The sequence below is a fragment of the Thamnophis elegans genome, chromosome 17 (assembly GCF_009769535.1).
Source record: "Thamnophis elegans isolate rThaEle1 chromosome 17, rThaEle1.pri, whole genome shotgun sequence".
NCBI classification, from domain to species: Eukaryota; Metazoa; Chordata; class Lepidosauria; order Squamata; family Colubridae; genus Thamnophis; species Thamnophis elegans.
In genome coordinates, this window is record NC_045557.1 from 11533038 (window position 1) to 11558758 (window position 25721).

Consider the following 25721-nt stretch of genomic DNA (forward strand, 5'->3'; position numbering starts at 1 on the left):
GGAGGAGATCCATTCTGGTTGTCCTTTGTTAGCTCCCTGCGAGACTTTGCATGCTCCCTTTGTGATTAATTTCTAAAAAAAGAAGGCAAACAGGTCTCCAATTACAAGCCCAGCTGCACACGAGAGAACATCATGCGGATGTGAAACCTATTCCCCATGCTTAGTTGGTTCGAAGATGGGTTTAAATGGGAAGGCGAATTCTTTGGCCAGCTGGGAAGCGGGAATACACAGGCGCACCGACTTTCTCGCTGCAGCCCAGGGTTGTCAAACACAACTGCCATTGATCCAGACTCGATTTTTTTTCTTCTGCAGATTGAGGCGGTGCGCTGCTATTTAACGGAGACCAAGACATTAAACGGCTGCAGAACAGTTCTCCGTGGCTGGAAAAATCTCCACCGAAGAGACTTCGGGATCTGCGCTCAGAAGGGAAAATGGATCGGCTGAAGATGCATCGGACGAAAGAACTGGAATTTGGGGGTGTATTTGGTAAGGAAGGGGACAGAGAGCATTGGCTTCCCCCCAACAGAGAATGCTGTCAAATCACCATCAGACAGCTGAGCATTATTTCCTGGGGAGGAGCAGCCCATCCTGTGTTCGATAAGGGAGGAAGGAATAGGAGCATCGATTAACATCCCTGATGTAAAAACAACAAAGCTAACTGCAGGGGGGTGGATGGGCCTATCAACGCATGCAATGGCCAAATTGATTAATAGTGTATAAAGGCAGGTATCTCTTCAATGGCTTTTGCACTCTGACGATGTTAGCAGTGGCTAACGAAAGCTCAGTGAGCAATATATTTTAAAGTTCCGGAGATCACAATATCTGTTTCTTTTATAACTATACCTGGGACTCGCGTTTTAGGACAAATTGCTATAAATGTGTGTGTGTGTGTGTGTGTGTGTGAGTGTGTGTGTGTGTGTGTGTGTGTGTGTGTTCCAGCATAACTCTGGAACGCCTCGAGCAATTTCAATCTAAACATGGCACACAGATGGCTTACTCTCTGGAAACAAATATTATGGGAGTAAGACACCCCTAAAGCCCGTCGGGGTGTTTATTCTGTTAAGATACAACCTGTTGTGCCTTAAAATGGCTTCCCCTGTACTGCCGTAAAATGGCTTCTACTGTGCAATGCAGTGGAGTTGCCATGGTAATGGCTTCACAGTACTCCACAAAATCCAACATTAGAAATTACATTTGATCCGAATACTTCCCCCCTATAAATAAATACCTGGATAACACCGGGTTATCGGCTAGTTTATTTATAAAATTTATTTTTATTAAATAGATTGCATTGATTGGCTGCCCATCTCACCCTGCAAAATGACTGTTGTGTTGATTGCGTTTGGGATGGAAAAGGGGGGATTTGAGCCCAGTTGTGTAACCATGGCTGTCCCCATGTCTCTTCTTCCTCCTCCTCTTCTTCCTCTTCCTTCTTTTCTTCTTCTTCCTCCTCCTCCTCCTCCTTTGTTTCTTCCTCCTCCTCTTCTTTCTCCTCCTTCCTCCTCTTCTTCCTCCTCCCCCATTTCTTCTTTCTCCTCTTCTTCCTCCTCCTCCTTTTCTTCCTCTTCCTTCTTTTCTTCTCCTCCTCCTTTGTTTCTTCTTCCTCCTCTTCTTCCTCCTCCTCTTCCTCCTCCTCCTCCTCTGTTTCTTCTTTCTCTTCTTCTCCTCCTCCTTATTTTCTTCTTCCTCTTCCTCCTCCTTTTCTTCTCCTCCCCTTCTTTTCCTCCTCCTTTTCTTCCTCCTCCTTCTTTTCTTCTTCCTCCTCCTTCTTTTCTCTTTCCTCCTCCTTCTTCTTCCTCCACCTCATTTTCCTCCTCCTCCTCCTCCTTCTTTTCTTCTTCTTCCTCCTCCTCTTCTTCTCCTCCTTTTCTTCCTCCTCCTCCTTTTCTTCCTCCTCCTCCTTCATTTCTTCTTCTTTCTCCTCCTCCTCCTTCTTTTCTTCTTCTTCCTCCTCCTCTTCTTCTCATCTTTTTCTTCCTTCTTCTCCTCCTCCTCCTCCTCCTCCTCCTTTTCTTCCTTCTCCTCCTCCTTTTTTTCTTCTTCCTCCTCCTCTTCCTCCTTACAGGGGTGGCCTTCCTGATGGTTCTGTTGCCCAGCACCGTCTTCTACCTACTGCTGGTCTGCAGGACAGAGCAGGCCAGCGTGCTGAACCCCCCCTGGCCGCTGCCCTCCCTCCGCTCCCTCTGGAGCCCCCAAGACTTTGCTCTGGTCCTGGCCTGGCTTGCATTCCAAGCCCTGCTCTATCAGCTGCCCCTGGGGAAGGTAAGGCTCTTGCGTGGGCAGGCAATGTCGGCTTTGGCCTCAGTTTTCCTCATCTGTATAATGGGAAGAAAAGTTGTAATCCTGGAAGAAGGCAAAGAGTTTTTTTTTCCCCCTGGAGAAATTTTCTAATAGTGAGAACAATTAATCAGCTGTGGGTGCGCCATCATTGGGAGATTTCAAAAAGAGACTGGACCTTTGTCTTGAATGGCAAAGGGTCTCCTGTTTGAGCAGGGGGTTGGACTAGAAGACCTCTGAGATAACTTACAACTCTGTTATTCTGCCATTCTGTTAATTAATCAGGGGAACAGACAGTCTCCAGGAGTTGCTCCATTACTGGAGGTTTTTGTCAGGGCCCGCCAGTGGCCAGCAGAGCTGGCAGCAGTCGGACAGTGAGGAGGTTGGGGAAGAACCTGGGCCAGTTCTGGAGTCTGGGGAAGGCTCTGATGAGGGCTCTGTGTCGGAGGCAGAGAGGGGGCCCAGGGCCTTATGCCAGTAATCAGCTGCCTTCAGAGTCAGACATCAGTGAGGCAGACAAACAGCTGGAACCTGTTCCCAGTGGAGAACAAAATGAAACTTTGATTTTGGGTCTGCCGCAAAGATCTTATCAAAATGCTGATATATTTATTTTATTTTATTCCCCAACAGATCACAGAAGGAAGCCTTCTTCGGGACAAGAGCCGGCTGAAATATCGCATTAACGGTAGATATTTCGGGACGATGAAAAGGGAAGGGAGACCAACGGGGTAAGGCGAGAGAGAATTGGCCAAAGATGGCCGTAGCATCGCTTCTCCAAATTGGTTTGTTTTAGGCAGTTTAACTTAGAAATATATTTTGGAAGTACAGGAAGTCCTCGACTTACAACTGTTCATTTAATGACCGTTCAAAGTTACAACCGCACCAAAAAAAATGACTTATATGACCCACTTTCACACTTCTGACCGTCACAGCATCCCCTGTGGTCACGTGATCAAAATCCAGACCCTTGGCAACTAGTGATTCATACTTATGACCGTAGCTATCTCCCGGGGGGGGGAGTGTCACATGATCCCCTTTTACGACCTTCGGACAATCAAAGTCAAAGTCAGTTCCGCTGGTGGGCCACAACAAGGCCATCTGATCAGACAAAGCAGAAATTAATGCCCACCCAAATGGGCCCTTGCAAAACGAAAAGATTCGTTTAACCACTTGACAATGGGGTTACTAACATCGCAAATGTAGCAGTTCACTTAACAGCTGTGGCAAGAAAGGTCGTACAATGGGGCAAAATTCATTCAACGAATGTCTCACTTCACAATAGAAATGGTGGCTGTAAGTCGAGGACTCCCTGTATAAACTAGCCCCATTCTATAACAACAGGCCTGTCTAATCAGTAAAATCCCAAATCAAAGTTTCATTCCCCCCATCCCACCTCAAGCACAAAGTCCAGAAGTGGTTTCCTTTCCTTGTCTTATTTGGTTTTGTTCTGCCTTTGCTTTATTCTTTTCCTTTGAGTTTGTATTTTAACTTTGAATCAAATAAAATATTAGCGAAACAGTAGAGTATCACTAGGAACTATATAGTAAATATGAATGCTGGAAGTTTCACTTCAAAACGTTTAAAAGAAAGGATGGGGAGAAAATTAAAAAAGAAGGCCCATTATAATGAAAGCATCCAGGCAATTCTTCAAAACTCCGCATTGGCGACAGGGAAGGGCATCGGGCCAGTAAACACTGAGCTCCATTCAGTTGCCCAGACTCTACCCTGCAAGGGATTATGGGGGTCGTTAAAAGAAGATGATGATTCAAGAGAATTAAAAAGGAGTAGAAAGATTGGAAAGAAAAAATATAGAAATTGCAAGAACAAGTTAAAAAAAAGCTAGGGAAATGGGTGGAGAGAAGAGAATATAAGAGAAGTGATTTTTTTTCCTGAGAGACCAAGAGAAAATGGGTGAAAGGAGGAAAGAAGGAAAAGGATTTACTAGTCGAATAGAGTGAAATTTGTTAAATATAACCAATGGCATATAGCTAATATGTGAGGGAAATAGATTAATACTATTAATTTGCGGATATTTAATTAAGTGAAATGTTTGCTATATAAAATCGAATTTGAGCATACACATATTGTGAGTTAAAAAAAGAGTAATAGATGGAAATGATAGGTTAAATTTGATTAACTTGGAGAGGCAATAAGGATATTGTTCATGTATTAAGAAGAAATTAAAGTGAAGCAGGAAAATACGAAAAGAAAATAAGGTGACTGAAATGAAAACATGACGTAAAATGAACTACACACACAACAGAAGACGTAAAGGGGGAGAAAACCCAAACACTTTGTTTATAAAAATATAGTTAATTGTTCTGAAACCCCCCCCCCGTCCAGGAATGAAAGTCGAAACCAACGTAAATGAGAATGTTTTTTAATCAGTCCAGACTCTAGTTGGCTGCAAGCCACATAAACAAAGAGATAAGCACTCTGGCAGCAAGTCCTACAAAATTTGGCAGCAATGCAAACTCTGGTAGCAATCCAGCCTGCCAAGTTTGTTTCTTGTTAGTCCTTAACGTTGACTTCTGCAGAAGGGCGTGGCACAAACAGTCTCTTTTATAATCAGGAGAGGATCTTAATGAGCATCAGCTGAGCGTAATCACCTCCTGTAATTACGCAGTTGTTCTTGACGCCGAGTAGCCCTTCAACAGCGTGCATCCCGGAACAACTCACAGGTGTTTTCTGGATCACTCACTCTTGTCTCCTCCCCACTGATCCAAGGCTCAGGTGCCACCTGGTGGTCAACCAGTCTCTCCGCGCTCTGCTCGGAGTCGGAACCCTGTCCAGGGTCCCCCACCTCCTCCAGGGCCGACTCATAAGACCCCTCGCTGTCGGAGTCTGGCGGCAGCTCCAACGGCTCCTGCCTAGCCACAACAGTTAACATATGAAATAAAAAATAAATAAACCCTTTTTTGCCAAGTTGAGTTTTTTAGAGTTAACGGCTGAGCTGTGAGTCTCGTTCCGGGTACAAATCCCCCTCTTGGCTTTTTTGTTTTGGGTAGGTCTCTATGCTGTGTTGGTCACAGCGGTGATGCTGGGCGCTGGGCTGGCCAGGGGGCTGCGCCTGAGTTACATCTACGACCACATCCTGCAGCTGGCCTTTGCAGCGACTGTCTTGGCTTTCGTCCTCAGCGCCCTTCTCTATTTCAAGGCTCTGCTGGCCCCAGAGGCAGCTCTGGCTCCCAGCGGGAACTCAGGTGAGGGGCCCCCAAATCTGGGAGAACTCAACTGGGAGAGGGGGGGGCGTGGAATGAGGAAAAGAGCCTCTAGGAGGCATCTCAATCCCCTTTGCAGTCTTGTCCACCTCGCTTAAGATGTAGACTAGCGTAGTTTTTCTCCCCCTTGGCAGCTTTAAGGTGATAGAAGTGGGAAGGGGCCTCGGAGGTCTTCTAGTCCAGCCCCCTGTTGAAGCAGGAGACCCTAGTCCATTTCAGGCAAGCGGCTGTCCATTCTCTTCTTAGAAGCCTCCAGTGTTGGAGCCCCCACAACTGAAGAGGGAGTCAATTTATTCTCTAAAGCACCAGAAGGCAGGCGAAGAAACAATGGTTGGAAACTAATCAAGGGGAAAAGCAACCTGGAGCTTTCCTGACAGGAAGAACAATTAGCCAGTGGAACAGCTTGCCACCAGACGTTGTAGGTGCTCCAACACTGGAAGTTCTGAAGGAGAGAGTAGAAAGCCACTTGTCTGAAATGGGTCTCCTGCTTGAGCAGGGGGTTGGACTAGAGAAGACCTCCAATGTCCCTTCCAGCTCTATTCTATATTCTATTCTATTCTATTCCATTCCATTTTCTCTTCTCTTCTATTCCCTTCCCTTCCCTTAGAGCAAAGGGGAGAGAAGGAAGAAAGGAAAGGAGAGGAAGGAGGGAAGGGATAGAAAGAGAAGGAGAGAGGGCAGGGAGGGGAAGAAGAAGAGAGGAGAAGAGAGGAAAGGAGAGGGAAGGAAGAAAGAGGAAAGGAGAAGTAAAAAGGAAGGAGAGGAAGGCTGGAAGGGATAGAAAGAGAAGGGGGGAGGGCAGGAAGGGGAAGAAGAAGAGAGGAGAAGAGAGGGAAGGAGAGGAAGGAGGGAAGGGATGGAAAGAGGAGAGAGGGTATGAGGGGGAAGGGGAAGAGATGAGTAGGGGAGAGTCAAGGGAAGAAGGAAAGGGAAAGGAGAGGAGGAAGGAAGAAAGTAGAGAAGGGAGGGAGGTGAAAAGAAAAGAAAAAAATAGGGTGGTGACAATACAAAATAGGTGTAAGGGATGGCAAGCAAAGCAACCCAGAATGTACATTTTAACCTTTTATATGGAAAAAGGTGTGCAAAAATGATAAATAAGAATAATGTGAATGTATATCTGTAATTGTATGTTAAGAGATTAAAAATAACCCTTTAAAAAAATAAAGAACTAAAAAGAAAATTTCAGAAAAAGCTGTAGGTTTCTCTCCTCTCCCCCCCCCCCGTCCCCCACTTTCCCTCCTACAGGAAACCTCATTTATGACTTCTTCATGGGCCACGAGTTGAATCCACGCTTTGGGCTCTTCGATCTCAAAGTCTTCTTTGAGTTGCGCCCAAGTCTCCTTGGCTGGGTAAGCGTCCTTGGGATGGAGGGGAGGAGGATATAGTAGGGGACCTCCTGACTCCACCCCCCCAAGAAGAAAGTGGCATATTTGGGAACTTCTGGAGGCTTCTCTTCTGATAGAACAATCTTTCCATGGGACGGCTTGTCTCCAGAACGTGTAGCTGCCCAAGGAGAAACTCAAGACAGCCATTTGTCCAGAATGGCATAGGGGGTTGGACTAGATGACCTCCAAGGAGACTCTGTTATTTTTATATTCTGTGTTCTTACTGGAATTTGCAAGCTTTGACGAGCTTCATCAGCTATACACATTCTTCATATCTGCAGAATCTGTTTGCACAAGCCAGAAAGCAAACAACCCAGATTAAAAAGGGAGGGAGGGAGGGAGGGAGGAAGGAAGGAAAGAAAGAAAGAAGAAGGGAGGGAGAGAGGAAGGAAGGCTGGGAAGAAGGGAAGGAGGAAGAAGGGAGGGAGGAAGGAAAGAAGATAGGAAGGAAAGGAATAAGGAAGAAGGGAGGGAGGGAGGAAGGCTGGGAAGGAGGAAGGAGGCAGAGAGGAAGGAAGGCTGAAAAGAAGGAAAAGGAAGGGAGAAAATAAAATAGGAAGGCTGGGAAGAAGGGAAGAAGGGAGGGGAGAGGGAGGAAGGAAGGAAGACTGGGAAGAAGGGAAGGAGGGAGGCAAAGTGGAAAGAAGGCTGGGAAGAAGGAAGAAGGGAGGGAGGGAGGAAAGAAGATAGGAAGGCTGGAAAGAAGGGAAGAGGGAGGGAGAGAGGAAGGAAGGAAGGCCGGAAAGAAGGGAAGAAGGCAGAAAGATGACAGGAGGAAAGAAGATAGGAAGGCTGGAAAAAAGGAAGAAGGAAGAAGAGAGGGAGGAAAGGTGGAAAGAACAGAGATTTAGAATATAGAAGGAAGGAAGGCTGGAAAGAAGGGAAGAAGGAGGGAGGGAGGATGCTGGAAAGAAGGAAGGAAGGAAAGAAGGAAGGAAGGAAGGAGGAAACATCAATGCATTGGGTAGGAATGTGATCCAGACAATTCCACCTGATCCTTGGGAAGCAAGAATTAAATAATGTCCCTTCCTCCAAAGAACAGAGATATTTAGAATATAGAATAGAAGAGTTGGAAGGGACCTTGGAGGTCTTCTAGTCCAACCCCCTGCTTAGGCAGGAAACCCTACACCACTTCAGACAAATGGCTATCCAAGATCTTCTTAAAGACTTCCAGTGTTGGGACATTCACAACTTCTGGAGGCAACTTCTGTTCCACTGATTAATTGTTCTCACTGTCAGGAAATTTCTCCTCAGTTCTGAGTTGCTTCTCTCCTTTATTAGTTTCCATTCATTGCTTCTTGTTCTACCCTGTGGAGAACAGCTTGACTCCCTCTTCTTTGGGGCATCCCCTGAGATATTGGAAGACTGCTATCATGTCTCCCCTGGTCCTTCTTTTCATCAGATTAACATACCCAATTCCCGCAGTCATTCCTCCTATGTTTTAGCCTCCAGCTCCCTAATTTTATCCCCGTGTTTTTAAAATGCAATACAGTGGAGAAAACAGGGAGAAACAAATAGGGAAATTGAAGATGAGTCTGTTCCCATTGCTGGACTAACTGCCTCCTTCCTCCCATAGGCACTGATCAACATGGCAATGTTGGCTAAAGAGACGGAGCTGAGAGGCAGCCCCTCTCTAGCCATGATCCTGGTTAATGCCTTCCAACTTCTCTACGTGATGGATGCCTTCTGGCGTGAGGTAGGCTAAATCATGGCCAGCAGGCTTAGCCACGGGAAAGGGGAGGGCAGCAAAAATTTTAACAAGTTATCCTTGGAACTAGGGAGAAAGAAATCTTTCCCCGACTTGGAAACTCCCAAATTATTTGGCAAGCAAATGATTTTAGAGGCACAATCTGGCTTGACTCGCTGCTTTGAGGGATCTACAGCTGTTGGCATAGCTGGATTAGGCTAGCTAAAGCGTCTTTCTCAACTTTGGTCATTTTAAGATGGGTGGACTTCCAACTCCCAGAATTCCCCAGTCAGCAAAGCAAAACTGGTTGGGGATTTCTGGGAGTTGAAGTCCACTCATCCTAAAGTGGCCATAGGTGAAGAACAGGGATGGCTGGAAGGATGGAGGGATAAATCAATGTTTCTCAACATGCTGACTGGGGAATTCTGGGAGTTGAAGTCCACAGTTCTTTATATTGTCAAGTTTGAGAAACAAGGATGGATGGATGGATGGATGGATGGATGGATGGATGGATGGATGGAGTTAGATTAGTGCTTCTTAACTTGCTGACTGGGGAATTCTGGGAGTTGAAGTCCACAGATCTTTATATTGTCAAGTTTGAGAAACAAGGATGGATGGATAGAAAGAGGAAGGGATGGAGGGAGGGATGGAGGGATAGAGTTAGACCAGTGCTTCCCAGCATGCTAGCTGGGGAATTCTGGGATCTGAAGTCCACTCATCCTAAAGTGGCCGAGGTTGGCTTGAGAATAAAGGAATTCAAGACATGGGGAAGATTTTATGATTGGTTAGAGAAAGAAATCTAGAAAAGAATGCAAGAGAGATATATAGAACCCAGTCGAGACACTTAAATGGAAAGGGGGGGGAAGAGGGGGGGAAAGTGAAAAGAAAGTTTTAATATATAAGTATATGTTCAAGAATGAGATATAGAGGGGAAAAATAGTTAGGATGTGATAATGAAGGAAAGGGAATAGGAAAGGAGAAGTATAAAATTATAACAGGGTTTGTGGGAATACCATCCCGAAAATACACCAGTTCAGAGCTGAAAAGAGATAACCACAACAACAGAAAAGGAAAGGAAGATAGGAGGAAAGAGGACAGGAGAGAGACGGAAGAAAGAGGAAAGGAGATGAAGGAAGGAAGGGATAGAAAGAGGAGAGAGGATAGGAAGGGGAAGAAGAAGAGAGGAGAAGAGGAGAAGAGAGGGAAGGAAGAAAGGAAAGGAGAGGAAGACGAAGGGATAGAAAGAGAAGGAGAGAGGCCATGAAGGAGAAGAAGAAGAGAGGAGAGGAGGAGAGAGAAAAAGGGAGGGAGGGAAGGAAGGAAGAGGAAAGGAGAGGAAGGCTGGAAGGGAGAGAAAGAGAAGGAGAGAGGGGAGGAAGGGGAAGAAGAGAGGAGGAGAGGAGAGGAAAAGGGAGGGAAGGAAGAGGTAAGGAGAGGAAGGTAGAAGGGAGAGAAAGAGAAGGAGAGAGGGGAGGAAGGGGAAGAAGAGAGGAGGAGAGGAGAGGAAAAGGGAGGGAAGGAAGAGGTAAGGAGAGGAAGGTAGAAGGGATAGAAAGAGAAGGAGAGGGAAGGAAGGGGAAGAAGAGAGGAGGAGAGAGGAAAGGGAAGAGAAGGAAGAAAGAGGAAAGGAGCTGGAAGGGATAAAAAGAGAAGGAGAGAGGGTGGGAGGAGCAGGAGAGGAGAAGAGAGGGAAGGAGAGGGAAGGAAGGAAGAGGTAAGGAGAGGAGGGTGGAAGGGATAAAAGAGAAGGAGAGAGGGCAGGAAGGAGAAGAAGAAGAGAGGAGGAGATGAGAAGAAAGGAGAGAGAAGGAAGAAAGAGGAAAGAGGGAAGGGATAGAAAGAGAAGAAGAGAGGGCAGGTGGAGGAGGAAGAGAGAAGTAGGGGAGAGTCAAGAGAAGAAGGAAAGGGGAAGGAGAGGAGAAAGGAAGGAAGTAGAGAAGGGAGGGAGGGTGGAAAAAAAACAGGGTGATGATAATACAAAGTTGGTATAAGCCAAGCAACCCAGGATGTACATTTTAGCCCTTTCTATGGAAAAATAAATATGCAAAAGTGATAAACAAGAACAAAAACTATGTGAATGTATACTTGCAACTCTATATAAGAGAATAAAAATAATTAAAAAAAACCCTTTTTATGAAGGAAAAAAAGTGGCCAAGGGTTGAGAAGGGGCTGCAGTCAAGAAAATCTCTGGCTGACGATTGTGAATATTTTGCAGGAGGCTGTTCTCACCACAATGGATATCATCCATGATGGCTTCGGTTTCATGCTGGCTTACGGGGACCTGGCTTGGGTGCCCTTCCTGTACAGCCTCCAGGCGTGCTTCCTTGTGACCCACCCCCAGAAGCTCAGCCTGCCTTTGGCGGGGGGCATCGTCCTGCTAAACGGTGAGTGAGGCTGCAAATGGGCCCTCTGAGCATGTACAGAATTCAGAATAGGATTCAGAATAGAATGTAGAATATAGAATGGTTATTCTGGAATAGAATAGAATAGAATGTAAGATTGGACAGAATATAGAATAGACTACAAAATATAGAATCAAATGGTTGGTTATTCTGTTACTCTGTAAAAGGATAGTATAGGATATAGAATAGGATGGGATATAGGGTAGGAGGCTCTCCTATTTTGTTATTCTATAAAATAATAGAAAATAGAATAGAATTCAGAATAGAAAAGAAAGATAAATAGAAAATAATATAGAATAGAATAGGATTCAGAATAGAATTCAGAACATAGAATGGTTATTCTGTAATAGAATAGAATGGAATGTAGGATAGGATAAGGATTAGGATACAATAGGATGTTCTGTTATTTTGTTATTCTATAAAATAATAGAAAATAGAATAGAATTCAGAATAGAAAAAAAATAAATAGAAAATAATATAGAATAGAATAGGATTCAGAATAGAATTCAGGATATAGAATGGTTATTCTGTAATAGAATAGAATAGAATGTAGGATAGGACAGAATATAGAATAGACTACAAAATATAGAATCAAATGGTTGGTTATTCTATTATTCTGTAAAAGGATAAGATAGGATATAGAATAGGATGGGATATAGGATAGGATGTTCTCCTATTTTGTTATTCTATAAAATAATAGAAAATAGAATTCAGAATACATAAAAAAATAGAAAATAATATAGAATAGGATTCAGACTAGAATTCAGAATATAGAACTGTTATTCTGTAATAGAATAGAATGGAATGTAGGATAGGATAAGGATTAGGATAGAATAGGATGTTCTGTTATTTTGTTATTTTATAAAATAATAGAAACTAGAATAGAATTCAGAATAGAATAGAAAAGAAAAGAAAAAAAAAGAAAATAATATAGAATAGAATAGGGTTCAGAATAGAAATGGTTATTCTGTAATAGAATAGAATGGAATGTAGAATAGGATAAGGATTAGGATAGGATAGGATATAAGATAGCGTAGCTTAATAGAGTTGGAAGGGACGTAGACATCATTCCAAACCCCTCCCCTTCACTCAAGCAGGAGATGCCGAAAGCATTCTATTCTATTCTGAATTCTATTCTATTTTCTATTATTTTATAGAATAACAAAATTACAGAGCATCCTATCCTATCCTATTCTATCATTTTACAGAATAACAGAATAACCAACTATTCAATTCTATATTTTATATTCTATTCTACATTCTGTCCTATCCTACATTCTATTCCAGTGTTTCTCAACCTTGGCAACTTGAAGATGTCTGGACTTCAACTCCCAGAATTCCCTAGCCAGCGGATGCTGGCTGGGAAATTCTGGGAGTTGAAGTCCGGACATCTTCAAGTTGCCAAGGTTGAGAAACACTGTTCTATTCTATTACAGAATAACCATTTTATTCTGAATTCTATTCTATTCTATTCTATTCTATTCTATTCTATTCTATACTATTCTATTCTATTCTTCTTTTGGTTGTCTGAGACTTGGTCATCGATCTAATTCAGGGTTTTCCCCAACCTTGATTATTTCAACTCAATGAAGCGGCAGACGTGATGAACCGAGGCCTTGAGGCCGTTATGGACTGGATGAGGGTTAACACGCTTGTGCTCAACCCAGAAAAGACCGAGTGGCTGTTGTGTTTCCCTCCCAAAGATCCGACCAATATTCCATCACTCAGGCTGGGGGGTCAAATTTTATACCCCTCAGAGAGGGTTCGCAACTTGGGAGTCCTCCTGGATCCACAGCTATCGTTTGACCACCACCTGACAACTGTGACCAGGGGGGCATTCGCCCAGGTTCGCCTGGTGCGCCAGCTGCGACCCTACCTGAATCGGGAGGCACTCACAACAGTCACTCGGGCCCTTGTGACCTCTAGGCTGGAATACTGCAATGTGCTCTACATGGGGCTGCCCTTGAAGAGCATCCGGCGACTTCAGCTAGTACAGAACGCGGCCGCGCGAGTGATTGTGGGTGCACCTCGGTTCACCCACATAACACCTATCCTCCGCGAGCTGCGCTGGCTACCTGTTGATCTCCGGGTGCGCTTCAAGGTGCTACTTGTCACTCATAAAGCCCTTCATGGTAGTGGGTCTGCGTACTTGAGAGACCGCCTCCTGCCAATCACCTCCCTGCGACCAATTAGATCTCACAGATTGGGCCTCCTCCGTATTCCATCGGCCAGCCAGTGCCGGCTGGCAACTACAAGGAGGAGGGCCTTCTCAGCAGTAGCCCCGACCCTTTGGAACGAGCTCCCCGTGGAGATTCGTACCCTCTCCACCGTCCAGGCCTTCCGCACAGCCCTTAAGACCTGGCTAGCCCGTCAGGCCTGGGGACAAGGATAGTCGCCCCTCCCGAATGATGAATGTATGTTGCTTACTATTTTATTATATGTCTCAATGTCAATGTCTGTATTCCCCCTCCCTGATTTTATGTGAGCCGCCCTGAGTCCCCTCAGGGAAAAGGGCGGCCTACAAATGTTAATAAACAAACAAACAAACATTATTTCTTTGCATGTGAACTTCAAATCCCAGAATTCCAGTCAACATGGCCGTTGATGAGAATTCGGGGAATTGAAGTCCCTACAGCTGGAAGTTGCCAATTTTGGGAAGCATTGATCTGGTGAACCCTGCGCTGAGAGAAAAAGTTGGGCTGGATTCCCTCTAAGCTCCCTTCTAGCTGCATGATGCTATGATTTAATATAATCATCTCATTGTCGTTTTTTCGTTTTGCAGGCCTGGGGTATTCCATATTCCGTGGTGCCAATTCCCAGAAAAACACCTTCCGACGGAATCCCGCTGATCCCAGAGTGGCTGGTTTGTAGCTTCACACATTTCAGCTTGTGGGGTGGGTTCACAAGAGACACTTAACCAACTCCAAAACCTGGCAGGTGCATTCACACAACGCGGTGGGCTTGCTTTTAACTAAGACGATTACATTCAGGATAGAATGAGCTGGAAGGGACCTTGGAGGTCTTCTAGTCCAGCCCCCTGCTCTAGATTAAGATTGAGATGTTTGCAGCAGGAGGACCTTAGCAGGTGGTGAGAGCCCAACTTTGGGGTGAGGTTGTAATTTGTTGCGTTGTGCAACCCCAGAAAATTTCAGTTAAGCCAGCCAAGGACCTGCCATCAGAAAATGAATCTATTATCTATAAGAGCTGAGGTGGCGCAGTGGATAGAGTGCAGTACCTCAGGCTACTTCAGCTGACTGTTATCTGCAGTTCGGCGGTTCAAATCTCACCAGGCTCAAGGTTGATTCAGCCTTCCATCCTTCTGAGGTGGGTAAAATGAGCACCCAGACTGTTGGGGGCAATATGCTAACTCTGTAAACCGCTTAGAGAGGGCTGAAAGCCCTATGAAGCGGTATATAAGTCTAACTGCTATTGCTCCTGCTATTGCTATAATATGTTAAGATGCTAGAAAGAGTGCAGAGAAGAGCAGCAAAGATGATTAGTGGGCTGGAGGCTAAATATATATGAGGAACAGTGAGAGGAACTGTGTAAGTTTAGTCTAATCAAGAGAAGGACTAGGGATTTGCAGTGGAACTGCAAAAAACTGCGCTACTCAGAACATCTTATATTTTAAGAAGGTACCTGGTTGATACCTAGGACGCTGGCAGCAACCAGTATCCACCATTAGCACCAGTCAGTGGTGTTTGTGATGCGTTTTTGAATGTTCAATTGACTGAGTTTCACGTTTAATGAATAAAGTATATAGTAATAGAATAGAATAATATATAGAACTTAAACTGAGTAGAATAGAATAGAATTCAGAATAGAATAGGATTCAGAATAGAATGTAGAATATAGAATAATTATTCTGTAATAGAATAGAATGTAGGATAGGATAGAATAGAATAACAAAATAACACAGCATCCTATCTCATCCCTGTCCTGTCCTATCGCCTATCCTATCCTATCACAGAATAACTAACCATTCTATAAAATAATAGAAAATAGAATAGAATTCAGAATAGATTAGAATAGAATCAGAATAGAATAGAATCCGGAAGGGACCTCAGCGGTCTTCTAGTGACCCAGTGGTCCCCAACCTTTTTATCGCCGCGGACCAGTCAGACGAGCCTCCCTCGGCCTTCCGGACCGGCGGGTGGGAAGGCGGCCATCCTGGGCGCGCGTTCCGCAGGGCGGGGGGGGCTTCCTTCACGCCAAGGCCGACAGCCCGCGAGGCCGCCCCGCCGCCTCCTCCTCGGCCGCCGGGGGAAGGGAGGGGGAACCGACCCCGCGATCCGCTCGCTCGGGCAGCCCTTTTTCCTCGCTGCAGTTCGGCGGGGGAAAAAGATGGCCCTGTGTCCTACTTCGGGCGGGCGGGCGGCTGGCGCGGCGGAGGCCGGCTGCTTCCGAGGGGGTGGGCCTCCGCGCCGCGCTCCATGAAGGGAAGAGGGGGAGAAGGCGGGCTGCGGCCGAAGGGCCCCCGAGAGCCCCGCCGGCCTGACACAAAAAGCGCTTCGGCGGAGCGGCGGGGGGGAGGGGCGGGAGGCAGGTGACACTCCAGGAGGGGGGGCAGAGCTGCGCCGCGAGTCTTACGTAAAGCCCCCCCTCCCCGCCTCGGCGGAGGAAAACATCTCCCACCTGGGTGGGGCTGCGCGCGAAGCGCCTCTCGGAACAGAGAAGCTCCCCAAGTTCCCCCGAAACGGCCGCGCTGCGCCCCTCCCCCCCGCAACCTTCGTTTCTCCTTGGGAGGAAAATGCAGTGCCGCCGCCCCCTCCTGCCCCCCCCCTCGTCATTCCACGGGGCAGGCGGGCCGGGTGAGTCCGCGGACAAAGTTTCGTCTCCCAGGCAGCCTCCGCCAGCAGCATCCCAAGTTCGGGCCGAGGCCGCCGCCGCCGCCCCCTCCCTCCCGGGGCGAGCAGAGCAAGAGGGTGGGGGGGAGATCGGGCCTCCCCTCGCCCCCCCAGCCCCGCACATCTGGGGCGGCGGGGGGGCAGAGAAAGGGCGCGTTCATGAGGACTACAAAGTTGCAAATATGGCCCCCGGCCGCTGCAGCGATCATGGCCCCCGGCCGCTGCGCGGCCCGGTGCCAGGTACTCCACGGCCCGGCACCGGTCCGCGGACCGGGGGTTGGGGACCACTGTTCTAGTCCAACCCCCTGCTAAAGCAGGAGGCCTTATACCATTCTGGACAACTGCTTAATTAACAGAATAATTACTTAACTACACCCAGTCCACTGCTTAATTAACAGAATAACAAAATTACAGTTCGAAGGGACCTTGGAGACCTTCTAGTCCAACCCCCTGCTCGAGCAGGAGATCCTCTTATCACTCTCTTTTCCCCCAGGGCTCCGGACAATCCCTACGGCAACCGGTCGGCGGCTCCTGGTCTCTGGCTGGTGGGGTTTTGTGCGGCACCCCAACTATTTAGGAGACCTGATCATGGCTTTTGCATGGTCCTTGCCCTGCGGTAAGTGTTGTGGCCCGCCAGTAGCCAGAGGAGCTGGAAGCAGATTCGGACAGTGAGGAGGTTGGGGAGGAACATGCGCCAGTCCTGGAGTCTGGGGAAGGCTCTGAGGAGGGCTCTGGGTCGGAGGCAGAGGGCGGGGGTCAGAGCCATCTGATAGATATCAGCTGCCTTCGGAATCAGACATCAGTGAGGCAGACAAATAGCTGGAGCCTGTTCCCAGTGTGCGCATGTGAGGAGTTGCCAGACGAAGGGAACAGCTAAAGAACAGGAGTCAACTTTGGAGTAAAATCACAGGTGGACGGTGAATGGCCCCTCCCAGAGGAAATAAAAGAGGAGCGAAAGGGGAGTGGAGTTTGCAGAAGACAATTAGTTCGCTTCATTGGTTCGGGACTCTCCGAGACTCCTGGCCATTTTGAAAATATAAGCCTGTCCACTCTCCAAGCCAGAAAAGGTCTGTGACCGTAAATCCTCCCTTGAAAGACTTTGCTGGATGTGAAGGAGCAGAATTCACAGTCAATTGATAAAAAGGGGTTTGCTTCAGGCTCTTGGGAAGCCTTGGTCAGAGCAGTAAGTGGCAGCCATCTAGGAGAGGCTCCAGTGTTGTTTCTCTGCAGCAATCTAAGCTGGCCTCCCTCCTTTTGGTTTCCTTGCAGGCTTCACTCACATCTTGCCTTATTTTTATATCATCTATTTCACCTTGCTGCTGGCTCATCGGGATGCCCGGGACGACCACCAGTGCCTGAGGAAGTACGGGCTGGCGTGGCACGAATATTGCCGCCGTGTCCCTTACCGGATTGTCCCATATCTCTACTGAATCCTGAAATCCCCATTCCCAGAAGGTCTTTGGGCTCATCTCGGAGCGGAAGGGTCTCCTGGTTTCGTGCCAATGTGAGAAAGAGCCTGGCCAGTGCGCGGGGGGGAGTGTATTGGCTGTTCATGGCCGTTTCTCCATTTTTTCTTCCATTCTCCTGTTTCACTTTCGTCTTCCTTTGATTTCATTGCCTGTCTTCCATTTGTCTACATTTCTTTCCCGATAGGGAAAAAAAGAGACTGGAAAAATAGACTTGGGAGTTGGAATCATTTTAATCGAAATACATTGGTTTTTAAGACACAGCGTAACAGAGTTGGAAGGGACCTCAGAGGTCTTCTAATTCAGGGATCGGCAACCTGCGGCTCTGGAGCTGCAGGTGGCCCTTTCATCCTTCTGCTGTGGCTCCCTGATGCTCAAAATATGCCTCACAACCGCCAATGTGCGACACCTGCCGACACGCAATTTATTGAGCTTTTCGACCCCCGGTAGACCAACCATGGATAAATCCAAGAAAAGTTTTAGAAGAAAACAGAACATAATGCTAGATTTGTGGCTGCTCAAGAAATAGTCAGGCACGGGAAGAGTTTTGTGGCTCCCGGCGTTTTCTGTGGGAAACGGGTCCAAATAGCTCTTTGAGTGTTTAAGGTTGCCGACCCGGCTGCGCGCGCTGGCCAGCTGATTTCGGCCTTCGTTTGAGGCCGTTTTTCGCCCTCCAGAGGCTTCCCTGAAGGCTCAGGAGGGTGAAAAATGGACCTTTGGACAAACCTGGTTCCCCGTAGTTCTGTTTTTTGCCCTCCAGAGGCTTCAGGGAAGCTCCCGAGGCCTCCGGAGGGTGTCCGGGGAGGCTGTTTTCGCCCTCCCCAGGCTCCTAGAAATCCTGTGGAGCCTGGGGAGGGCAAAAAAACCACGGCAAAAGCATGTGTGTTGCTGATTGTGCGCCTGTGCGTGCACTGGGAGGCGTGGGGGCACATAGCATTATGGGTGTGGTATGCCGGGGCACGACCCCTCCTGTGCTCCCCCCCCGCTTTTGGCACGGCCAAGAAAGGTTTGCCATCACTGCCCTCTATCATTTTCAACAAATGGTGGTGACGACTTTTCTTAAAACCACCAGCGATGGAGCAGCCACAATTTCCAGAGTCGTGGGTTCCTGTCAGAACTGAACCTCTAAGAACAAGCCGTAACAACATTTGTTTAAAAAGGTATAGTTTCATAAAGGTCAAGTGAATTACAATAAAGCAAAGCCAGAACTGAGATTCACACGCCAAAATCACTAAGTTCTAGTTTTCCTCTGGTTGCCTGCCTCCCGCTGCCCACCAATCAAATCACGTCCTTGCAAGATGTTCCTATAACGGCCAGCCTGGGCCCAGGACGATATCTGGTTTCCTCTTTCTTCCAGCAGCGTGACTTTGGAGCGCTTTCGTTGTTCTGACCCAGCTCCCCAAACACAAGCCCTCTGAAGTGAACTCAAACGATTCCTTTATTAGGAATGCCGGCCAAACGTTTCCCAACACTGGCTGACCAGCAGGGAGATGAATAATTATCTGCCGCAAGTATTCATCTCTGCCCCGTGTCTTTGATCCCCAGAGCTAAGGTGGGGCTTCACTAGGAGCAGTGGCTGTTCTGTCCCAAGGACCGGCTCATAGATTTCCACTGCCCTCCTCTCTTCTACCTTCTGTGCCTCCGCACGTCAGGCCCTGGACTCAGATGTTCCTCCTCTTCCTCATCAGCCACCTCCAGACCTGGGGGCTGTTGACTCTCCATCTGATGGACGGCCCAGCCTCTGCATCTGCCACTCGCTCTCTGCCGGCTCCATTTTCTCCTCCCCCCCGCCTCCGCGGGGAGCTCTCAGGTTGCCTTGATGCTGAAGCTGACTCCCATGCCACCTCCTCCTTTGATTCAGCTGCTGGAGGGGCCGGTGGTCGACAAGCCACAACAGCCGCTGTTCCTATGATGTAGCCTCCATATCTTTATTCACCTTTGTTGCTCTCCTCTGCACACTTTCCAGGGGTCTTAACGGAACAATCAAAGCGCTTTGGCGATGCTTTTTCATCTCCTAACAGTTCTCCACATTTGCAAGCGTTCAGTAATATAGTCTAGATGGGAGCTGAATATTTTTAAAGCGATTTAAGAGGATCTCGGAAACCAAGACTCCAATTCTTAAGCTCTAAAGCCTACAAATTAACAAAGCAATACTAACCGGCAGGCTGAAGTCATAAAGGAGAACTCGATATAATTTGGAGTGCCATAAAAATGACACTTTTGGGAAACTGGCATTAGAGATTTTCAGACATAAGAACAATTAGCTTTGGAGTTTTTTTATGATAAGGTCTTTGGGGATTAGATTATGCCAGCTTTTAAAAAATAACAAATAAAATAATAAAACTCAAACATTTATGTTTATTGCTCTTGAATAGCAAAAAAAAAATGGATGCTGGGAATAATAAAAATATTTTTTGCAATGGGAAACTGTGAACTGTTTTATTTGTAGCATTTTTGAAACTGGATTTCTCTGAATCACATTAATAATACAGGTAGTCGACTTACCACAATTGACCACAATTGATTTGTTGCTCAGTGAGGCATCTGTTAAGTGAGTTTTCCCCCCTTTTATGACCTTTTGTGACACATTAGTTAAGCGAAACGCTGTAGGTGTTAAGTTAGTAACACAGTTAAGTGAATTTGGCTTCCTCATTTGACTTTGCAAAAGGGGATTCGCTTGACCCCGGGACACTGCAACCGTCATAAATATGAGACAGTGGCCAAGAGTCTGAATTTTGATCACGTGACGCTGGGGAAGCTGCAACAGTTGTAAGTATGAAAAATGGTGATTTTTCCCCCCCAGTGCTGTTGTAACTGTGAATGGTCATTAAACAAGCTGTCGTACTACAGGCTACTTACCTGTATTGGAACAAGGGAGGGAAAAATAAGGCAAGGAAAGAAATCTTGAGGTGACCCAATCTGGAGACAACTTTATAATTCTTTGCTAAGGCCACACTTGGAATTATACTGCATCCCGTTATGGACACCATGGTGTAAAAAATGATGCTGAGATTCTAGAAAGAGTGCAGAGAAGAGCAACCAGAATGATGAGGGGACGAGACTAAAACATCCAATGAACGGTTGCAGGAACTGGGCCTGGCTAGTCTAGGGAAGAGAAGGACCAGGGGAGACAGGAGAGCAGCCTTCCAGTATTTGGGGGGCTGCCCCAGAGAGGAGGAAGGGGGTCAAGCTATTCTCCAAAGCACCTTTGAAGGCCAGAGAAGGAAGAATGGATGGAAACTGACCAAGGAGAGATTCAACCTGGAAGGAGGAGGAATTTCCTGACAGGGAGAACAATCAACCCATGGAACAGAAGTTGCCTTCGGAAGTTGTGGGAGCTTCATCCCCGGAGGCTTTCAAGATGAATTCTTCATCAGTCAGGACAAACCAATTGGAGGCTAAAACATATGAAGAACGGTTGCAGGAACTGGGTATGTCTAGTTTGATGAAAAGAAGGACCAGGGGAAACATGATAGCAGCCTTCCAATATCTCGGGTTGCCCCAAAGAAGAGGGAGTCAAGCTATTCTCCAAGGCACCTGAGGGCAGGACAAGAAGCAATGGGTGGAAACTAATCAAGGAGAGAAACAAATTTAGAACTAAGGAGAAATTACCTGACAGTGAGAACAATTAATCTGTGGAACGACTTGCTTCCAGAGGTTGTGAATGCTCCAATACTGGAAGTTTTAAAGAGGATGTTGGACAACCATTTGTCTGAAGTGGTGTAGGGTTTCCTGTCTAGGCAGGGGGTTGGACTAGAAGACCTCCAAGGTCCCTTCCAACTCTGTTATTCTGTAATGAATTCTATGACCTGAACTGGACTTGGTCTCTTGGGATCCTTTGGCGGTTATAAGAAATAACGGGCTTCCGCAATGGTTTCAAAGGAGATTTGAGCAAGGAAATAAAAGTGATGGGGAAAAAAAACCTACTGGATTTGGAATGTAATTTTTTGCAATTTTTTCCACTCTTGTTTGAGAAAAACAAGTTTTTAAGAGGCACAAGATGCACATCTGTCTCCGAATATTCATTTTAGATGTCCCACTTTAAAACTAATACAGGTGGTCCTTGACTTACGATAATTGAGCCCAACATTTCTATTGTTAAGTAAAAGGAAATTTGTTACATGGGGTTTTTTTGCCCCAATTTAGGACCTTTCTTGCCACATATCAAGTGCAGTGATTAGGTTGGTAACACGGTTGTTAAGTGAATCTGATTTCCCCAGGGACTTTGCTTGTTAGAAAGTTACAAAAGATGCAACCGTCGTAAATGTGAGTCAGCTGCCAAGCATCTGAATTTGGATCAAGTGACGCTGGGGAGGCTGCAACGGGCGTGTGGAAAAATGGTCATAAGTTACTTTTTTTCAATGTTGTTGTAACTTTGAGTGGACACTAAATGAACCTGTACTGTAGAGACAGTCCTTGACTTATGACCCCAACTCAGCCAGCATGGCTTAAGACAGTGACGGCTGACCGTTTTGTCGTCACATGCCAAAATTACGCATACACACACAACAGCTGCCATGTGCACGCACCAATAATGTAACACATACACACACCGCCCCCACCCCGCGCGTGGTGCATGACCTCTCCTTGCTCCCCTCCCCCTACGGATGTGCTCACCACAACCGCACCCCATTTTGGGACTAGTAGGTGTCTATGCAGCCTCCTGGGACCAAAAATGGGCCTTGGGGGAGTGCGCCACCCCCCCCACGGCTCCCCCCCCCACTGCATATGTGTGGCAGAGACCCGATAATCAGAAGGCCGGTGGGAGGCACATGCGCAGTGGAGCTGAGCTGGGGCGACAGCTCGCGTACCCAAGGGCCATAGGTTTGCCATAAGACGTCTGGATTTGAATTCCCCTGTTGGCTGGGGAATTCTGGGAGTTGAAGTCCCCAGACCTTTGCCACGATTTAGAAATCCCCGCACTACAGTTTCACTCTCGGCTGCCGAGTAAACCTATCGGTGTGCGCTAACCAGGTTTCAAAGGAAGCAGGAAACGAAACGAGGGCACAAACCAAAGATTCCTTGTCTTGCTTTTTTTAATCACAGCTTTCCCATTGTTGCCACCCATCCATGCCCAGTTTAGGGGGAGGAGAAAAACAAGCCTAACTTGGTTTCTTTCTCATCATCTTTAGGTTTCAATCTCCGGGACCCCACTGTGCTACGATGTAAACCCCACCGGCCCCCTTCTCTCTCTCCCCAGGTCCTCTCTTGTCCCATCCCCCCAGTTTCCATCCCATCCTAGGAATGGGAGGACTGGCTTCAGTCCAATTCTTCTATCAGGGGCTGTTTGCAAGGGGGCATTTTCCCTCCCCACATCTTCTCCAGCTCCTGGGTGATCGCGCCCACTTCTTTGGCATCCGCCACACAGGCAACGTATTCCCTCTGGACTTCCAAAGCTAGGAGGGGCAGCTCCTCCTCGTTCTCCTTCACCCAGGAAAGCAGGAATTCGCACTTCTTCTTCGCCTTGTAGATCCTGGGCTGGTCCCCGAGGGACACCCGGCGTTTGCCTCGACCCAAAATCCTGGCCAAGTGGGCGAAGGCTGCCAGGGAGAACCGGCTGCGCTTCTCCGGAGTCGGTTCCCCTCTTAAAATCTGGCCCACCGCTTGCATCGTCCCGGCTTTCCCTAGCGGGCACTCCGGGTAGCGTCCGTCCACCACGGCCTGCAGGGCGGCTTGCAGGGCCTCCCCCGTGCAGGAGAAGACCCTCTGGGCGCCCAGCGCGGCCGAGAGGTCCAAGAGGGTCTCGCAAACTTCGGGCACAATCTGGGCATCGTCCACTTCCCCATTGTAGAGCGACAGGGCGTAGGCATAGGCGTAGAGGGCGTTGGGCAGCTGGAAGCGCACCAGCGGGGAGACAGGGCCGCCGGTGAGGTGGCTCAATGGGCGGATCACGTCAGGCAGGGCGGGTAGCGAGTTCGAATCCTGGGCAGGAGGCCGATTCCGCTCCCCTACGACTGGAGGCTGGGAGGAAGCCGGATGAAGGTCTTCTTGGGCTCCTTCCTGCTGTGGCTGAGGATCCTGGGCATCCTGGGCTCCAAGCAGCTGGACCAGGGGCGGCCCCTCCTGGCTAGCCACGACCCACCAGGGCTTCCAGGGGGGAAGGAGCCCCGAGATCTTCCCGCTGCTCAGCAGCTCTTGGAACCCGTGGCGCTGCTGGGAGGTCAGCTGCTCCCACAGGTCGTCAGCCTGGGGGTCGAGGCCTAGCTCGGCCTCCGCATCCCCGGGCTCGCGTAGTTCCCGCAGCCGGAGAAGGGCCTCCCTCAGGCGGCCTCGCACACCCGCGTCCCCCCGCTGGTCCCGGAGCCGAAGTTGCAACTCTCGCGCCTGGAAGTCCCGGGCGCAGGAGCCGTGCTCCCGGTAGCAAGGTACGGAGCAGAAGCGGACGTGGCAGCGAGGGCAGGTATAGGGCGCTCGCTCGGCCTGGCACAAGCCGCAGCCACCCGAGGCCTCCATGTGTCGGAAGCGCCCGAGAACGCTCGGCTATTTCCGGTGAAAAAGGGGAGGGGAAAACGCGCTTTCTCTTGTCTTAATGCGCAGGCGCGACTTGGAAAGCGCTTTGGAGGGTGGATGGGAGCCGTAGTCCTGCCGCAGGTTTCCTCTGAAGAAAACTACATTGACCGTGATGCACCGGGCCCTGCTTTGTAATAGTAGTGTAGAGTGCAGTGCACCGTCCTGGGATTGCTTTCCCCTGCAGTTTTTTTTTCCTACCATGCTTTTCCCAAAGAAATGAATTCTGGGAATTGAAGTCTACATAGCTTCAAGTCGCCATGCTGGCTGGAGAATTCTGGGAGTTGAAGTCCACAAGTCTGAAAGTTGCCAAGTTTGTGGACCCCTGTTCTAAAAGAAAGCTGGATCTGCTTCCTAGGATTTGGGGCTAAACTGCAAAAGTGCAAAACATTGGTTGAAAATTGGGAAACGAGTCCTGCAAGGCTGTATACTGTTGCCCTGCCTATTTAATCTATATGCAGAGCAGATCAAAAGTTGGAATTAAAGAACCTCAGATATGCAGACGATACCACTCTAAGGGCAGAAAGAGGAACTAAAGAGCCTCTTGATGCGGGTGAAGGAGGAGAGTGCAAAAGTTGGCCTGAAACTCAACATGAAGAAAACTAAGGTCATGGCATCCGGCCCTCTCAATTCCTGGCTAATAGATGGGGAAGAAATGGAGGGAGTGGCAGATTTTATTTTCCTGGGCTCCAGGATCACCGCAGATGGGGACGGCAGCCAAGGAATTAAAAGACGTTTGCTCCTGGGGAGGAAAGCGATGACAAATCTAGACAGCATCCTAAAAAGCAGAGACATCCCCCTGCCCATCAAAAGTGTGTCTAGTCAAGGCGATGGTTTTCCCAGTTGCAATGAATGGCTGTGAAGGTTGGACCACAAGGAAGGCTGAGTGCCAAAGAATGGAGGCCTTTGAACTCTGGGGCTGGAGAAGACTCCTGCATTGAGTCCCTTGGACTGCAAGGATATCCAACCAGTCAGTCCCAGAGGAGATGTTTGGAATGTTTGGAATGTTTATTATAATTTATAATCCAGATCCAGATCCAGATCCAGATCCACCCTGGCTGCTCTTTAGAAGGCAAAAAGGGGGGAAATTCACATAGCTGCCTTGCTTAGCAACTGAAATTTTGGGCTCCTCTGTGGTCACAAGTTGAGGACTACCTCTGGATGGCTAACAGCTAAAAACAGGATAAAAGCAATGAACAAAGGTATAAAGAATAAAATTCTTGAGAATCTGAACTGCACCTGTTTTATTTCTGAGATTCCTGCTGGCCTCACCATCAAATTCTCAAGTCTTTTTGTGAACTTGGCTCTCCTCAATGTGAAAGAAACTAGATCCTATTAAAAGGTGGTCCTCAACCCACTGGATTTCTTCATGCAGTCCTCAACTTACAACCTTTCATTTAGTGACGGTTTGCACACACAGCAGCAGTGGAAAAAGTGACATTTTTCATGACCGTTGCAGCATCCTATTGATCACCTGCTCAAAATTCAGACACCTTGTCAACCGATTCACTTTTATGATGGCTGCAGTGTCATGGGATCATGTGATTCTACCATCTGACAAAGGGAAGCCGGTTTAACTGCATTACTAACTTAACCGCAGGGATTCCTTTTAAAAGCTGTGGCAAGAAAGGTTGCAAAATGCAGCAAAACTCACTTAATAACTGTCTTGCTTAGCAAGATAAAAAATTTTTGGCCATAAAGTCAGGACTACCTGTATAACTATTTTTTAATGGCTGCTTGGGGAATTCTGGGTGCTCAAGACCATGTTTTAAAGTTGTCAAGGTTAAACACTTAATACAATTTACACAAATCACTTAAAATTCAAAATGTTAGTGTTGCGGTAGCCTAGAGGTAGTGCTCACCTCACAAGGCTGTAGAGGCAGATATTTCTCTCTCTGGGCACAATGAGAATATATCTTCTGAATATAA

At 47.6% G+C, this 25721-nt stretch overlaps 3 protein-coding genes across 4 annotated transcripts in view; 2 read left to right on the forward strand and 1 right to left on the reverse strand.

Annotated features, from left to right (window-relative positions):
* The first annotated feature begins 404 nt into the window (after positions 1 to 404).
* LOC116520072 (delta(14)-sterol reductase TM7SF2-like) lies at positions 405 to 17496 on the forward strand. Its single transcript, XM_032234217.1, has 10 exons — positions 405 to 486; positions 2066 to 2262; positions 2908 to 2962; positions 5286 to 5480; positions 6744 to 6847; positions 8460 to 8579; positions 10786 to 10954; positions 13755 to 13835; positions 16313 to 16435; positions 17089 to 17496. The coding sequence occupies exons 1-10, from the start codon at positions 432 to 434 to the stop codon at positions 17247 to 17249; spliced, it is 1260 nt and encodes a 419-aa protein (XP_032090108.1). The 5' UTR covers positions 405 to 431; the 3' UTR covers positions 17250 to 17496.
* Positions 417 to 25721, forward strand: part of LOC116520073 (delta(14)-sterol reductase TM7SF2-like) — a 278256-nt gene continuing 252951 nt past the window's right edge. For both annotated transcript variants that reach the window (XM_032234219.1, XM_032234220.1), the window contains exon 1: positions 417 to 486. The gene's annotated coding sequence lies outside the window, so the exon portion shown is untranslated. The remainder of the gene's footprint in view (positions 487 to 25721) is intronic.
* On the reverse strand, positions 22275 to 23769 carry LOC116520074 (zinc finger HIT domain-containing protein 2-like). The gene has a single exon (XM_032234223.1). It carries the CDS (start codon positions 23736 to 23738, stop codon positions 22545 to 22547), a length of 1194 nt encoding a protein of 397 aa, XP_032090114.1. The 5' UTR covers positions 23739 to 23769; the 3' UTR covers positions 22275 to 22544.